Source organism: Cetorhinus maximus, chromosome 22 (genome assembly GCF_964194155.1).
Source record: "Cetorhinus maximus chromosome 22, sCetMax3.hap1.1, whole genome shotgun sequence".
NCBI lineage: Eukaryota > Metazoa > Chordata > Chondrichthyes > Lamniformes > Cetorhinidae > Cetorhinus > Cetorhinus maximus.
Genome location: NC_135900.1, coordinates 10,325,124 through 10,338,497, shown reverse-complemented (window position 1 = coordinate 10,338,497; position 13,374 = coordinate 10,325,124). Strand labels below are relative to the sequence as shown.

The 13,374-nt window shown below is 41.3% G+C and overlaps 1 protein-coding gene across 2 annotated transcripts in view; it reads right to left on the bottom strand.

Moving 5' to 3' along the window:
* Positions 1-1,210: 1,210 nt before the first annotated feature.
* poc1b (POC1 centriolar protein B) overlaps positions 1,211-13,374 on the bottom strand; it is a 108,496-nt gene continuing 96,332 nt past the window's right edge. For both annotated transcript variants that reach the window (XM_078567769.1, XM_078567768.1), the window contains 2 exons: positions 1,834-1,917; positions 1,211-1,681 (listed from right to left, as the gene is read on the bottom strand). In XM_078567769.1, coding sequence (XP_078423895.1) covers positions 1,634-1,681; positions 1,834-1,917 — 132 coding nt within the window. In that variant the 3' untranslated portion in view covers positions 1,211-1,633. The remainder of the gene's footprint in view (positions 1,682-1,833; positions 1,918-13,374) is intronic.

The following is a 13,374-nucleotide window of genomic DNA, read 5'->3' as shown; positions in this document are numbered from 1 at the left end:
AACGTTAACTGATTTCTTCTCCGCCGATGCTGCCAGACCTGCTGAGTTTTTCCAGGTAATTCTGTTTTTGTTTTGGATTTCCTGCATCCGCAGTAGCTTTTAGATTTTTGTTTTTAAAAATTAGTCATGTATTGCGATGCTTAATGTAAAACTAGGAACTGTAAAATAATTTCTTTATAGGGCTTATCATACAGTTTATTAAAGGACAAGACCTCTAGTTGTCTCATTGCAAATAGCATTTGCAGTTGTGTTTCAATTTATCAACAGAAATGTGTCAAAATGCCTCACATGGTGAATTTCTTTTGAAGTACGATGACTGTTGTGGTTTCTGCAGCTAACAACCGGAACACATTAGAACAGAACAAAGGGTCCACACCCAAAATGTTAACTCATCCATCGTCTCCATGAAAACAGGCAGATCAATTCTTTGTTTTGAGCGCTTTATGGAATCTGTTTCAGGTTTTCAGCATTTGCAGTTGCTTTGCTTTCGTTTACGCTTTTCATACTATGCGTTGAGTTGTTGCTTTTGTTAATTGGTTAACACTGTTAGCTATGCCACCATTAAAACACATCTTCACACCCCTCCTCTTTTAGCATCTAATGGCATCTCTGCAATAGCCTGGTCCACTCTTCCTTCACACCCAATATCTGCTCTCTTGCCACAGCACCCTTGCACCTGCATTTGCTTAAAACCTGTTACATCTCTAACTTGTTCCAATTCTGACGAAAAGTCACGGACCTGAATCATTAACTCAATTTCTCTCTCCACCGATGATGCCTGACCTGTTGAGTATGTTTATATTTTCAGATTTCAAGCACCCACAGTATTTTGCTTCTGTAATCCCAATATTTCTTCTGTTTTAAAATTCTAATCCTTAAATTAATTATAGTGCAAGTTCTAACATTCTAGGGAAAATTAAGAGGTTCCTGATTACTCCAGGGAATTAGATGTCTTCTGTACAGGTTGTACCAAAGCTATAAATATGTTTAAGACTTAACTACAAACTAAGTAAACCTTCCTCAGAGGAGCGGCAGATGATGTCACTAAATCCCACAATCAAGCTACAGGTACTGGGATATGGGAAGCCAATGAGAATGCTACCATTGAGCCGCAGCTAACTAGCATGGGCCAATTAGCAATATTAGAGGCTTGCAATAATTCAAATACAAGTAAAAAATATTTTTTCTTCAATAATTCTGCATCCACAAATTTATTTCATGATAGAGATTTTATTATAAAAGTTGCATTAAAAAGCATCTGTGATATAAAGGGCCACTTTCTGATGGTAATGAATACAAGTCAAACAGAATTTGAATCAATACAAATTCAAAGTGACGGTTTTAAGTAGTTGCATAGAATCATGTGAAAAACAATTCACATTCACTCTCGTTTTAGCTTTCACCCTGATTATGTGCCTCAGAGTATACACAGCCTTGAACACGTCATACGATGTATGAAGGAATTAATCCTCATTACAGAAAGGAAAATGTCATGATAAAAAATGTTCAGGTGTCCAATTTATTCCACTTGGATAGTCTGTGAAATAGTCAATATAAAGAAATATATACAAAAGGAAATAGAATAGGATAGTCATGTCGCACACAAAATAGATCTGGCGAGATTTGGTAGCAGCTATTTTCCAGTTTCAGTGCCAGAACCCATCTGAGTGCAATCTGCATCCTACAGGACAGGAAAAGCTGATTGTTCATTCCTTACTTTTAACAGGATGCCATCTTCAATATCCAAATTGTTTTGGACAACCAAAGATTAAATACAGAGGCTCAAAATCCAAAAATCTAGGATTCTTTTCTCATTAACTAGGATGATCTTACTTGCTGCACAGTCTGTTGATTATCTAGACACTCCTGGAGTTTGTCCTCTGTCATCGTTAAACGCTGTTCTAAGATTGACACTGTCTGGAAACAAAGTGTAATGCTGTAATTAATTGCTTGCACACATTTACTGCAGATGAGGTAATACATTAGTAGACATTTATTAAGGGACCGGATAAAACAGTGGTTAACACAAGAACATTATTCTAGTGAGCGATTATTCGGTGTGGTTTTTAACATCTAACACTAGCAGGAACTTTAGAACTCCAAGTGTCTGTACTAAGGGGAAAACAAAACCACCCATTGGAATTTTCCCATACTGATTTTTCACCAGCGCTGATGAGAAACCTGTGACATCTTCAAATAATGGACCCATTATTGAAAGAAGCTGCCCGCAGGGACCAGAGTTTAAATTCAAACCAGACTGATGCAATGGAAGTCGCTGGCTGTAAGGAATTTACTAGATTATAGAAACTGCTTGGAAGCAAAGATATAAAAATGATATTATAATAAATGCTTAAAAAGGCTACAAACATTGTAATTGATGGATAGAACACTTCTATGCATGACTTCTCCAATGCCAGTCTCCCATTCTACTGATCCCTTCAGAAAATCCCACCATTTTAGAACCCAACGACCCATATCCTGTTCTATCTTAAATCCCACACTCACTTATCACCTCCATCCTCACTGACCAATGCTGGTTTCCTGTATTAAGTTTAAAATATCGATCTTCATAGCTTTGTCCCATCTTACCTCTGCAATCTCCCCCACCTTACAGCTCCTCTGAGTAACATTTTCCATGTAAATACAAGTTGCTGTTACTGTTATTGACACGAGATCTCACCACAAATCACAGCTATGGTGATTTAATGAGGCATTTAATGAAAGCCAGAAATCTTATGAGGTAAAAGGGTAAAATTAGAGTCCAATATTCAACTCACACCACTCATATTCCCTAATATGAGGTTGGCAGGGCTGTCAAACATGTAATAAAATCTTGAGAGTTGAGAGATAAATGGGGAGGGGATATGGTATAAAAAAGTGTTAAAAAATAATAGCCTACATATGCATGGGGACATGAGGAAGAATAAAATATATTAAATATTCTCATGTTGAGCAGACATGAGAATATTACAAATTGTTAAAAAGTATACTCTCTTAAAAATGGACATTGTTGGGACTTTTAAAATGGCTGTTACAGATCACCTGACTTTTTGGAACTGCAAGTTGGCAAAGCTTCTAAAAGTGGATTACAATGACCACAGTCTTGTGGAATGTAACACCTGCCATTGTAAAAACTCACCCAAAAACAGCAAGGATAATAAAGCATCAGACAACCTGCTTCCTGAACTTCCAGGTAACAAATGGTAGCTACCGAAACTGATTATGCACAAAGAAGTGCTAAGAACTCCTATCTACCTCCGTTGTATGTCGATGGTTTTGACCATGGGAGGTGGAAGCTACTTCACCAATATGAATAGACTATGCATTGCTTCCCATCGTGTATCAATGGCCAGTTGTCACCTGACCAAAACTCCTTTGCTGAAAGCTTTAATTAAAAGTTTCCTTAGATAATATCACCACCTTCAACACCTCTTTTGTCTATGACATCTTTTGCCTATCTCCACCTATCACTGGCCCTCTATCCAGCTCTACCATCTCTCCGCCCCCTCCTCCCTAAACCAGCTTATATTTCACCTCTTTTCTATTTTTACTTAATTCTGTTGAAGAGTCATACGGACTCAAAACGTTAACTGTGTTCCTCTCCGCAGATGCTGCCAGACCTGCTGAGTTTTTCCAGGTATTTTTATTTTTGTTTTTAATTAAAAGTTCTGCTTGCTTGCAGAAGACAGACAACACTGCAGAATGCAGAAGTAGCCTCACTGCAGAAATCTGGCTATAATATCTAGCCTTTTTTTTAAACCAGGCCACAAGGCTTAGAATTTAAGGCCTCCTCGAAACCTGTTTCGGAAAGATCCTAAATTTGCTTGGGAAAGCAAATTGGTCCTCTGGCTACTTGCCTCTCTCAACTTGTTGCGTTTCTCTTATTCCTAAGAAAACTCTACAAAATCCTGTCTTCAGCTATCTGGACTCGTCTGGATTTTAACTTCTGAGTGAAAGAACCAATCTCACTGGACTCTGACAGTCACATGAACTGTTAACTATTCGGTTTGGTTTTAATATTTGTAAAAATGAGATTTCTTTCTCTTATTGTAGCTTTCTTGTGTGTATGGTGCGTGCGTGTGTGTAGTAGCGGTGACTAAACCTTTTCCGGCATAGTCTGAATAAATAATCCACCTGGTTTATATATCCAAGAAAGTCTGCTGCTAGTGACTTTGTAAAAAAAAGCTGATTACACATTAGTGGGGTTTGGCAAAAACATTTCAGCCTTTATCAAAATGAAACCACTCCGATTACGGACAGAAGGTTAGAAGAATTGGAGGGTTCAGTCCTTCTCCCTCCCTTGTCCATAAGACTATATTATTGCAATTTTGTGAATTATACACCATAACCTTGACAAAAATTAATGCCAAGTCATCCAGTAATCTCACTAACATATTGAAAGAAAATTACCAAAACTTAATCAATTAGTTTTGGGTACAGAGATTTGAGTCATGAATTCATGCAAACTATATAATGGATAAGTACTTACCAGCAGTTACTCCAAGAAGCCTGGTATCTCTTGTGATCCTTTCTGGTGCACAAGCAAATTGCAGCAAGTATCCCCCCAGAAAAATGTACTTGGTTAGTATAAGGGTATGTTAACAAAAGCTTAATCAGCTCTGTGATTTCTTCAGCAACATTTCTGAATGCACTGTGTCCTCTGAGTGACCTAAGGGGAGTTTTCCATTACTGGATTGATAATTACCTTCTTGAAGGAATCAAGTGCAATTTTCAATTGATTTACATAGAATTCAGTGCCAATGGTTTTGGTTGAACCTTTGGCATTATGGACAATAAATGTTCTCTGAGCAACTGCCTGACTAGCCATGCTGGATTTATTCAGCCTAGTCTGTTGATCAATCTTGTACTGAATAATGTGGAAGGCACGGTGCAGCTATTGCTTATTGGTGCGATTTGGATAATGTGCATTTTAAGCATCGATTGTGATCATCAGGGATAGAGAATAATTACGTTTTACATAGTTTCTAAAATCTTTGGCAGGTGTTGGTACAGACAAAGCAATCCAACTGCAGTCAGCCTAGTTTGCCTTTGAGGCAGATGATGGTATTAATGGGTTAGTGCCAAAGGTCACTTCACAGTCAGAAAATGATGCAGCATAGGAGACATCCATTCAGCCCATCCTGTCTGTGCTAGCTCTTCAGTAGAGCTATCCAATTAGTCCCAGTCATCTGCTCTTTCTCCTTGGCTCTATAATTTTTCCCTTTGGGTTTTTATCCAATTCTTTTTTGAACATTACCATTGAAACTTCCTATATTGAAACCATTTCCACCACCATTTCAGGCAGTGCATTCCAGATAACAACAGCTTGCTGTGTTTAAAAAAAAAACAGCTCTCTTATGTCATCTCTATTTTTTTTTGGCCAATCATCTTGCCCTAGAAGGGTAAAGTATCTCAAAAATTTGAGCAACAGGTAAAGCTAGCTGTTTCACGCTGCTACTATGCAGTAGCAACACAAGTGGTATTTGCCACTAACAGGCTGCTGCCATCAAGCCAAAAAGACATTCTGTCTATCACACAAATGATTAATGTGGTATAAGAATTTCAGTGCCAGTGTGACGCTTGGTATGTAGGCTGTTTGTCCCAAAGACTGGCGGATCGTATTAAACAGCATGTCCAACTGCTGTTCGCAACAGGCAAGGTACTGACTGTGCCCAACCAACCCATGCTTGAAAAACTCAAAGCAGTGTCCAACATTAGACGTGATTCTGTGATTGGTCAATATTTGCTAAATAATCCTCAGTGTGCTAAGAATTACGCTGACAACCAATTTAAGATTGTCATTTGGCTCGCAGTGTGGTGCATTGGCGTGTACTGGAAGCTACATATATTAATACACAGGGCCCTGTTCTTTGCAGACAAAAAGAACATGTACACACATTGCGCTGTTTCAGCGAAACAAAATAAGTGACAGCTATTCGCTGACTCATTCCTCAGGGCAATGCCTTGACCAATCAGGATCAAGCTGCCTAGTTTAAATTTCAAACAATGCTTGGCATTTAACTGTGTCACCTTCACTGGTGCATTCCCCATGGCAGCGCTTCTGTCAATCAGAGTCTACTTGCCAACCAATTAGCACTCTATTCTCAAGAATAAATTGCTGTTTTCCCTTTATATTGGTATTCTTGCAAAGTGTCCTGATGAGTGCAAGACGAGAAACTTCAATATGTCTCTTTTTTTCAAGCAGTACTCAAGTTCTGTACTACCAAATGACTAAACATGATTAGTTTTATACCTAGCATTTGGTGGTGTGTAAAGAAGAATCTCTCTGCAATCATGATTGGAAAATTGGCAACGGGTCTAAGGTACACTGATATTGGAAACCAATTACCAAATTATCCAGACTGTCTTGCATAACGAGTTTGCAGTACAGGTTGAAAAGATTACATGACAACTCATTATTAGGCTTACTCTTCTTTTTATTAACTGAGTTAGGATTATAATTAAAATAGCACTCATGTAAATAATGCTATTGTAATGGTACATGCAGACAACAACAATCTACTTCAGCCCTTAAAATATTGGTTTCAGCAACTCTGATTCCGAGACTAAGTGTTACAATGCTGTTTAAAATTTAGTTGCTGAACAGGAATAATTTTTTTAGCAAATTCTGAAAAAATTGCTCTCCACTGGGAAAAAAAAGTCAAATTCAGGGTCCTTTACTGGCAGAAACTAAAGTACATTTGAAAACTATTTTTCCCAATAGGTTAATAATTACTGACGCGAGTAAAAGCTGTGTTTATTTCTCATTCCTAGTCAGATCAACAAATTAATATCCTGAGTTCATTTGTAAGAGTTAATTTGGTCATGGCAATATCCCAGATTTTGGTTTAGGTCAGAAGTTAAACGGGACATGTTTAAGGTGTCAATTTTGGCACAGTGGTAGCACTCTTGCCTCTGACTCAGAGGTCATGACCTTGAGACCAATTCCAGATATTAAAACACAATTTTTCTGATATTTCAGCATAGTACTGAGAGAGTTCTGCACTGTCAGGGATGCCGTCTTTCAGATTAGATGTTTAACCAAGAAGTTATATGACATTATAAAATGCCATGGCACTCTCTGAGCAGCAAAATAGTTCTCATGTCCTGGTCAATGTCATCCCTCAACCAACACTGCCTAAACTGTCTCAATGCTGTTTGTGGGGCCTTGCCGTGTACAAATTGGCACAGTTTCCTATTTACAACTGTTACTTCACTTCAGAAGTACTTCATTGGCCATGAATGCTTTGGAAAGTTATGAAACTGTGGGAGATGCTACATGAATGCAAATTATTTTTATGCTATCGCAGTCTTGTGAGGGCTTAGGACAGAAATTAGTTCTGGATTTTTTTTTAAATCATGTTTTGAGTAAGGCTAGCAACAACAAAGTGTTTCACTAACATTCCACGTGTGATCCATGTGCAATGACTCAAAAGTAAATACTCACATCTGTAAAACAAATGGAAAACCACGACACACTGAAGATTAAAGTGTAATTTCTGTTTACTGATATCAATGAATATTTAAGGAATATTTATCTTCTGTCAGGAGAAGTTGTACAGGTTAAGTATTTACTCAATGCAAGTGGGATGAACTTATCATGAATATAATTTCTAAGTATTTGCATGAAATGGGGCGTGAACTATTATTTGAGTTTTATGACCTTCACAACATTCACATTAAACTAAACACCCCCTTTTTGAAATGTGTAAAAAAAACACTTTGTAAGGCCAGCATAAAACAGGGTTGGCCAAACTTTCTGAACATTAGTTGCATACAATTATTGCCATTTGAGAGCCGCAAGACATGGACAACTTTTACAGACACATTTTTATTACTTTTGCACGCACTTGTGTGCCCTCCCTCCCCACTCACTCGCACTCTTCCTCCCACCCCACTTACTCACTCATGCCCACTCTCCCCATTCAGCCACTCTCACTGATCTTCTCTTTCCAACTCCACTCTTCCGCTACCTGGATCTCACCACCTTGCCCAGATGTTGGAGAGGTGGAGTGAAGAGAAGCGGCTGTCAGGGCCCAAACCCCAAGGCTCAACTCTCAGCCTTGCCCTCACTCCCACACCCTCAGCTCCACTCTTGGCCTCCCCTACACCACCCTAAGGCTTTAGGCCCCTTCCCCTCACAACTCTCAGCCCCTTCCATCCCCTCCCACAAATCACACCCTACTCCTGGCCTCCCCTGCCACCCAGCCCAGCTCTCAGTCCTCGTCTGATCCCACTCTCACCCCAATCCAGTGGCATCGACTCCTGCAGCTGAGGCAGCACCAGGCAGAAAATCCAGAGCAGGAAGACACCCTTCAGTTTGTACGTGGGAGCACCAGCTACTGGGATGTGGCCTCTGCATCGCTGAATTACAGGAATCGGGTTGAATCAGTCAAGTTAGAATTGGGCCAATAGATGTGGCAGCTTTGTGTGCTCGGCCAGGGCCCTGCCCAATTCTTCAGAATGATCCAGATTAATCTACCCGCCTTAACAACCACCCCACTTGATCTGTAAAGCTGAACTTTACAGTATCTGTAGACGAGCCGCATGCAGCTTGAGAGCTGTGGTATGGCCACCCCGGCATAACGTATGCTTTGTTTTGGTCCGAATAGCTCGCCGATTGGTCCGATTTATTTTCCTTAACTGTCTTAAGTGTCTAGATTTCTTCTCGTCTGTTACTTAGAAAATCTTGGGTGAGTTCCAATTCCATAAGAAGTCACAGATGAAAATATCATTTGACCAAAGTTTATCCCACTTCTATCTAATTCTTCCTTTACAACATTTAATAATAGTGAACCAACCCAACATTTCACATAATTTTAACAGCACTGATTGCTATTCAGACCATTGTGCTTTTGCTAGAAACATAGAAAATAGGAGTAGGCCATTTGGCCCCTCAAAGCTGCTTTGCTATCAAATATGATCATGGTTGAAAGAGCCACAAACTTAATAATATTTCCATACCCTTTACTCATATCTGTTAACATTCCTCCTTTCTAAATTTTAAATTTTGAATTCTGCTTTCATTATTATTTCTGCTAGGGAACTCCTCCTCCTAACAACACTTTGATTAAACACATTCTCATAAACTGTGTTATTTTGGTTATACCCTCTAGTTACAGATTGTAGTGAAAATAGATTTTCCTATTTATCTTATTAGAACTGCTTAAAATTTTGAACACAGTTACATTTTCAGTGGGATAAATATTGGCCAGGACATTGAGAGACCTCCCCTGCCTTTCTTCAAATAGTGGGCAAGATATTGTTTTTGCACTCGCCCAAGAGAGCAGATAAGGGTCTCAGCTTAATGTCTCACCCGAGAGATAGCACCTCCAACAATACTATACTAAAATGTCAACCTACATTACATAATCAATTAAGTTCATGGAAGGAAATCAAGTAAAACAGCATACAAACTTCATTGTCCTTCATCTTTACCCCCATTATATAAAACATTGGTAGCTGATTGCTGCATTGTTACAAGATGGATAAGTTCTTTGTATTTATCCTTAATTCGCTTCTTTTGAAATAAATTCAATTAACACGCGTAACATGCTAGATGTCATTTTGCTTTACAGGATTGTAGCTACCACTGAAGTAACAGCCTTGCCAATTAGCAGCTCTTTAGATACGAAAAGAAATTCCCAGAGCTAACTTCCTCACCAATTATCAACTCTTTAAACGTGAATAGGAATCACCCACCTCATTCCCTAGCTAGCCCTCTGTGGTTCCTTTCCCTGTTGTGTGGTTGTCCTCAGTGCAGGATTCACTCCCACTCCTTTCTTCCTTTCAAAGTAATGAAAACTGGTGCCTACACATTTTTGGCAACTGTTAATGAATGTGTCCTGCAGTATAAAGCTGCTCTTATTTTGTGCCCAGTAGATTGTTACTGCCACTTTTACATGGGTCTTGTGGAGCCTGTGACAAACAACGTAAAGTTGCTGGATGTACATATTCTTCCCTCAAAGACCTCCTAGTGGCTACTTTAACAAATCTATCAAGTTTAATCTGGGATCGCTGAAGGCTCTCCAAGGATTGTTGCCAGGACCAGCAGCACTAAGATTCTGCCAAGTGCAATATAAAATCAAAGAAATTAGATTGATTTAGTGATAAGGGAATCAGCACTTTCATTGGAAGTAAAATAGTTACTAGAAAAGGTGAGGTGGGTGGGGTCAGTCATTTGACTGACAAAGTTGAATTTAGCAGGCTGAAGTTGTTGAATTCAATATTCAGCCCGGAAGGCTGTAAAGTCCCTAGTCGGAAGATGAGGTGCTGTTCCTCCAGTTTGCATTGGGCTTCACTGGAACAATGCAGCAAGCCAAGGACAGACATGTGGGCAAGAGAGCAGGGTGGAGTGTTAAAATGGCAAGCGACAGGGAGGTTTGGGTCTTTCTTGCGGACAGACCGCAGGTGTTCCGCAAAACGGTCGCCCAGTTTGCGTTTGGTCTCTCCAATGTAGAGGAGACCGCATTGGGAGCAACGAATGCAGTAGACTAAGTTAGGGGAAATGCAAGTGAAATGCTGCTTCACTTGAAAGGAGTGTTTGGGCCCTTGGACGGTGAGGAGAGAGGAAGTGAAGGGGCAAGTGTTGCATCTTCTGCGTGGGCATGGGGAGGTGCCATAGGTGGGGGTTGAGGAGTAGGGGGTGATGGAGGAGTGGACCAGGGTGTCCCGGAGGGAACGATCCCTACGGAATGCCACCAGGGGGGTGAAGGGAAGATGTGTTTGGTGGTGGCATCATGCTGGAGTTGGCGGAAATGGCGGAGGATGATCCTTTGAATGCGGAGGCTGGTGGGGTGATAAGTGAGGACAAGGGGGACCCTATCATGTTTCTGGGAGGGAGGGGAAGGCGTGAGGGCGGATGCGCGGGAGATGGGCCGGACACGGTTGAGGGCCCTGTCAACGACCGTGGGTGGAAAACCTCGGTTAAGGAAGAAGGAGGACATGTCAGAGGAACTGTTTTTGAAGGTAGCGTCATCAGAACAGATGCGACGGAGGCGAAGGAACTGAGAGAATGGGATGGAGTCCTTACAGGAAGCGGGGTGTGAGGAGCTGTAGTTGAGGTAGCTGTGGGAGTCGGTAGGCTTGTAATGGATATTGGTGGACAGTCTATCACCAGAAATTGAGACAGAGAGGTCAAGGAAGGGAAGGGAAGTGTCAGAGATGGACCATGTGAAAATGATGGAGGGGTGGAGATTGGAAGCAAAATTAATAAATTTTTCCAGGTCCAGACGAGAGCATGAAGCCGCACCGAAGTAATCATCGATGTACCGGAGAAAGAGTTGTGGGAGGGGGCTGGAGTAGGACTGGAACAAGGAATGTTCCACATACCCCATAAAGAGACAGGCATAGCTGGGGCCCATGCGGGTACCCATAGCCACACCTTTTATTTGGAGGAAGTGAGAGGAGTTAAAGGAGAAATTGTTCAGTGTGAGAACAAGTTCAGCCAGACGGAGGAGAGTGGTGGTGGATGGGGATTGTTCGGGCCTCTATTCAAGGAAGAAGCTAAGGGCCCTCAGACCATCCTGGTGGGGGATGGAGGTGTAGAGGGATTGGACGTCCATGGTGAAGAGGAAGCGGTTGGGGCCAGGGAATTGGAAATTGTTGATGTGACGTAAGGTGTCAGAGGAATCACGGATGTAGGTGGGTAGGGACTGGACAAGGGGAGAGAGAAGGGAGTCAAGATAACGAGAAATGAGTTCCGTGGGGCAGGAACAGGCTGACACGATCGGTCTGCCGGGACAGTTCTGTTTGTGGATTTTGGGTAGGAGGTAGAAGCGGGCCGTCCGAGATTGGGCGACTATCAGGTTGGAAGCTGTGGGAGGAAGATGTCCAGAGGAGATGAGGTCAGTGACAGTCCTGGAAACAATGGCTTGATGTTCAGTGGTGGGGACATGGTCCAGGGAGAGGTAGGAGGAAGTGTCTGCGAGTTGACGCTCAGCCTCCGCGAGGTAGAGGTCAGTGCGCCAGACAACAACAGCACCACCCTTGTCAGCGGGTTTGATGACAATGTTGGGGTTGGACCTGAGAGAACGGAGTGCAGTAAGTTCAGAGAGAGACAGATTAGAATGGGTGAGAGGAGCAGAGAAATTGAGACGGCTAATGTCACGCCGACAGTTCTCAATGAAAAGATCAAGAGAAGGTAAGAATCCAGAGGGAGGGGTCCAGGTGGAGGGAGAATATTGGAGGTGGGTAAAAGGAATGGTACCTCAGACAACTGAAGTTATTGGATTGTTGTAAAAATCCATCTTGTTCATTAATGCTCTCCAGGGAAGTGAATCTACACGTGACTCCAAAGCCACACTATATGCTTGACTCTTATGCTCTCAGGACAGGCCTAAGACTTGGAATGAAATTGACAATGTCAGTCATCGTAGGGACCAACTTACTTCTAGATCCCTGCTCCCTCTGCTCCATCATTGATGGCTACACCTTTTAACTAACGTTCCCACAGCCTTTGAATGCTTTTCTTCAGCATCTCTACTTTGCCACCTCCCTTTCAAGCCAATTTCAAAATTTTCCTCAAGACTTATTCTTTGTCTGTATTTTAGCCCTCCATTTCTTCTTTTGCCTCCCATAGCTCCACACTCAGTACCTTCTGTACTGCAAAGTGCTTTGAGCTGTCGCTTTGTATGTTGTAAGTGCGATAAAATTTTAATCTTAAGAGATGTGTTAAATTGTTACATAAATGCAATTCAGTCAGACTTCCTTTTCCCTTTCTGCCAAGTAACCTGAAGCAACCTTCAAGTTTAATCTTGCACAAAATTAATTAAGTTTTCTGTATACCACTTTATATTACACTAACTAGCTGCTTGGTAATGGAGGCATGGATTGAAATGGATTGAATAGCATAAAATGTCATATGACCTGGCTGTATTGCAAAATTGCTACAGAAAGCAATCTGTAACATTGCCCAAGACACACAGTGGTGTGGAAACCTCCTTGGTTATATTGCAGGCCAGAATCCAAAACTACAGAATTGCAACTGCAAGTGTTTTAAAGCCATGATTTATAAAATTGTTTTACACAGCCAACCTTCCTCAATGAGCAGTGAGCAAAAGAAACCTGGGGATTACCTCAGACACACCCACCACAGTAACTAGCTGGTTTTTGAAGTTCTTGCAGGATCAAGGGAAATGGAACAAAGGCTGATAAAGGAGGTTGAGGTATAGATCAGCCAAGATCTAAGGTTTGAGGGACTGAATAGTTTATTCCTGTTCTTAATACTTGTGCACATAACCAAAGTTGCATTCTCTTGCAGGTAGTACAGAGCGAGAATGCGAGAATGTTAAATCATGCCTGCTTAGCTGGAGGTAAAGATCCCTTGGTAATGCCACCATTCAAAGAGGAGCAGTGGTTTCTTATGGGGTCCTG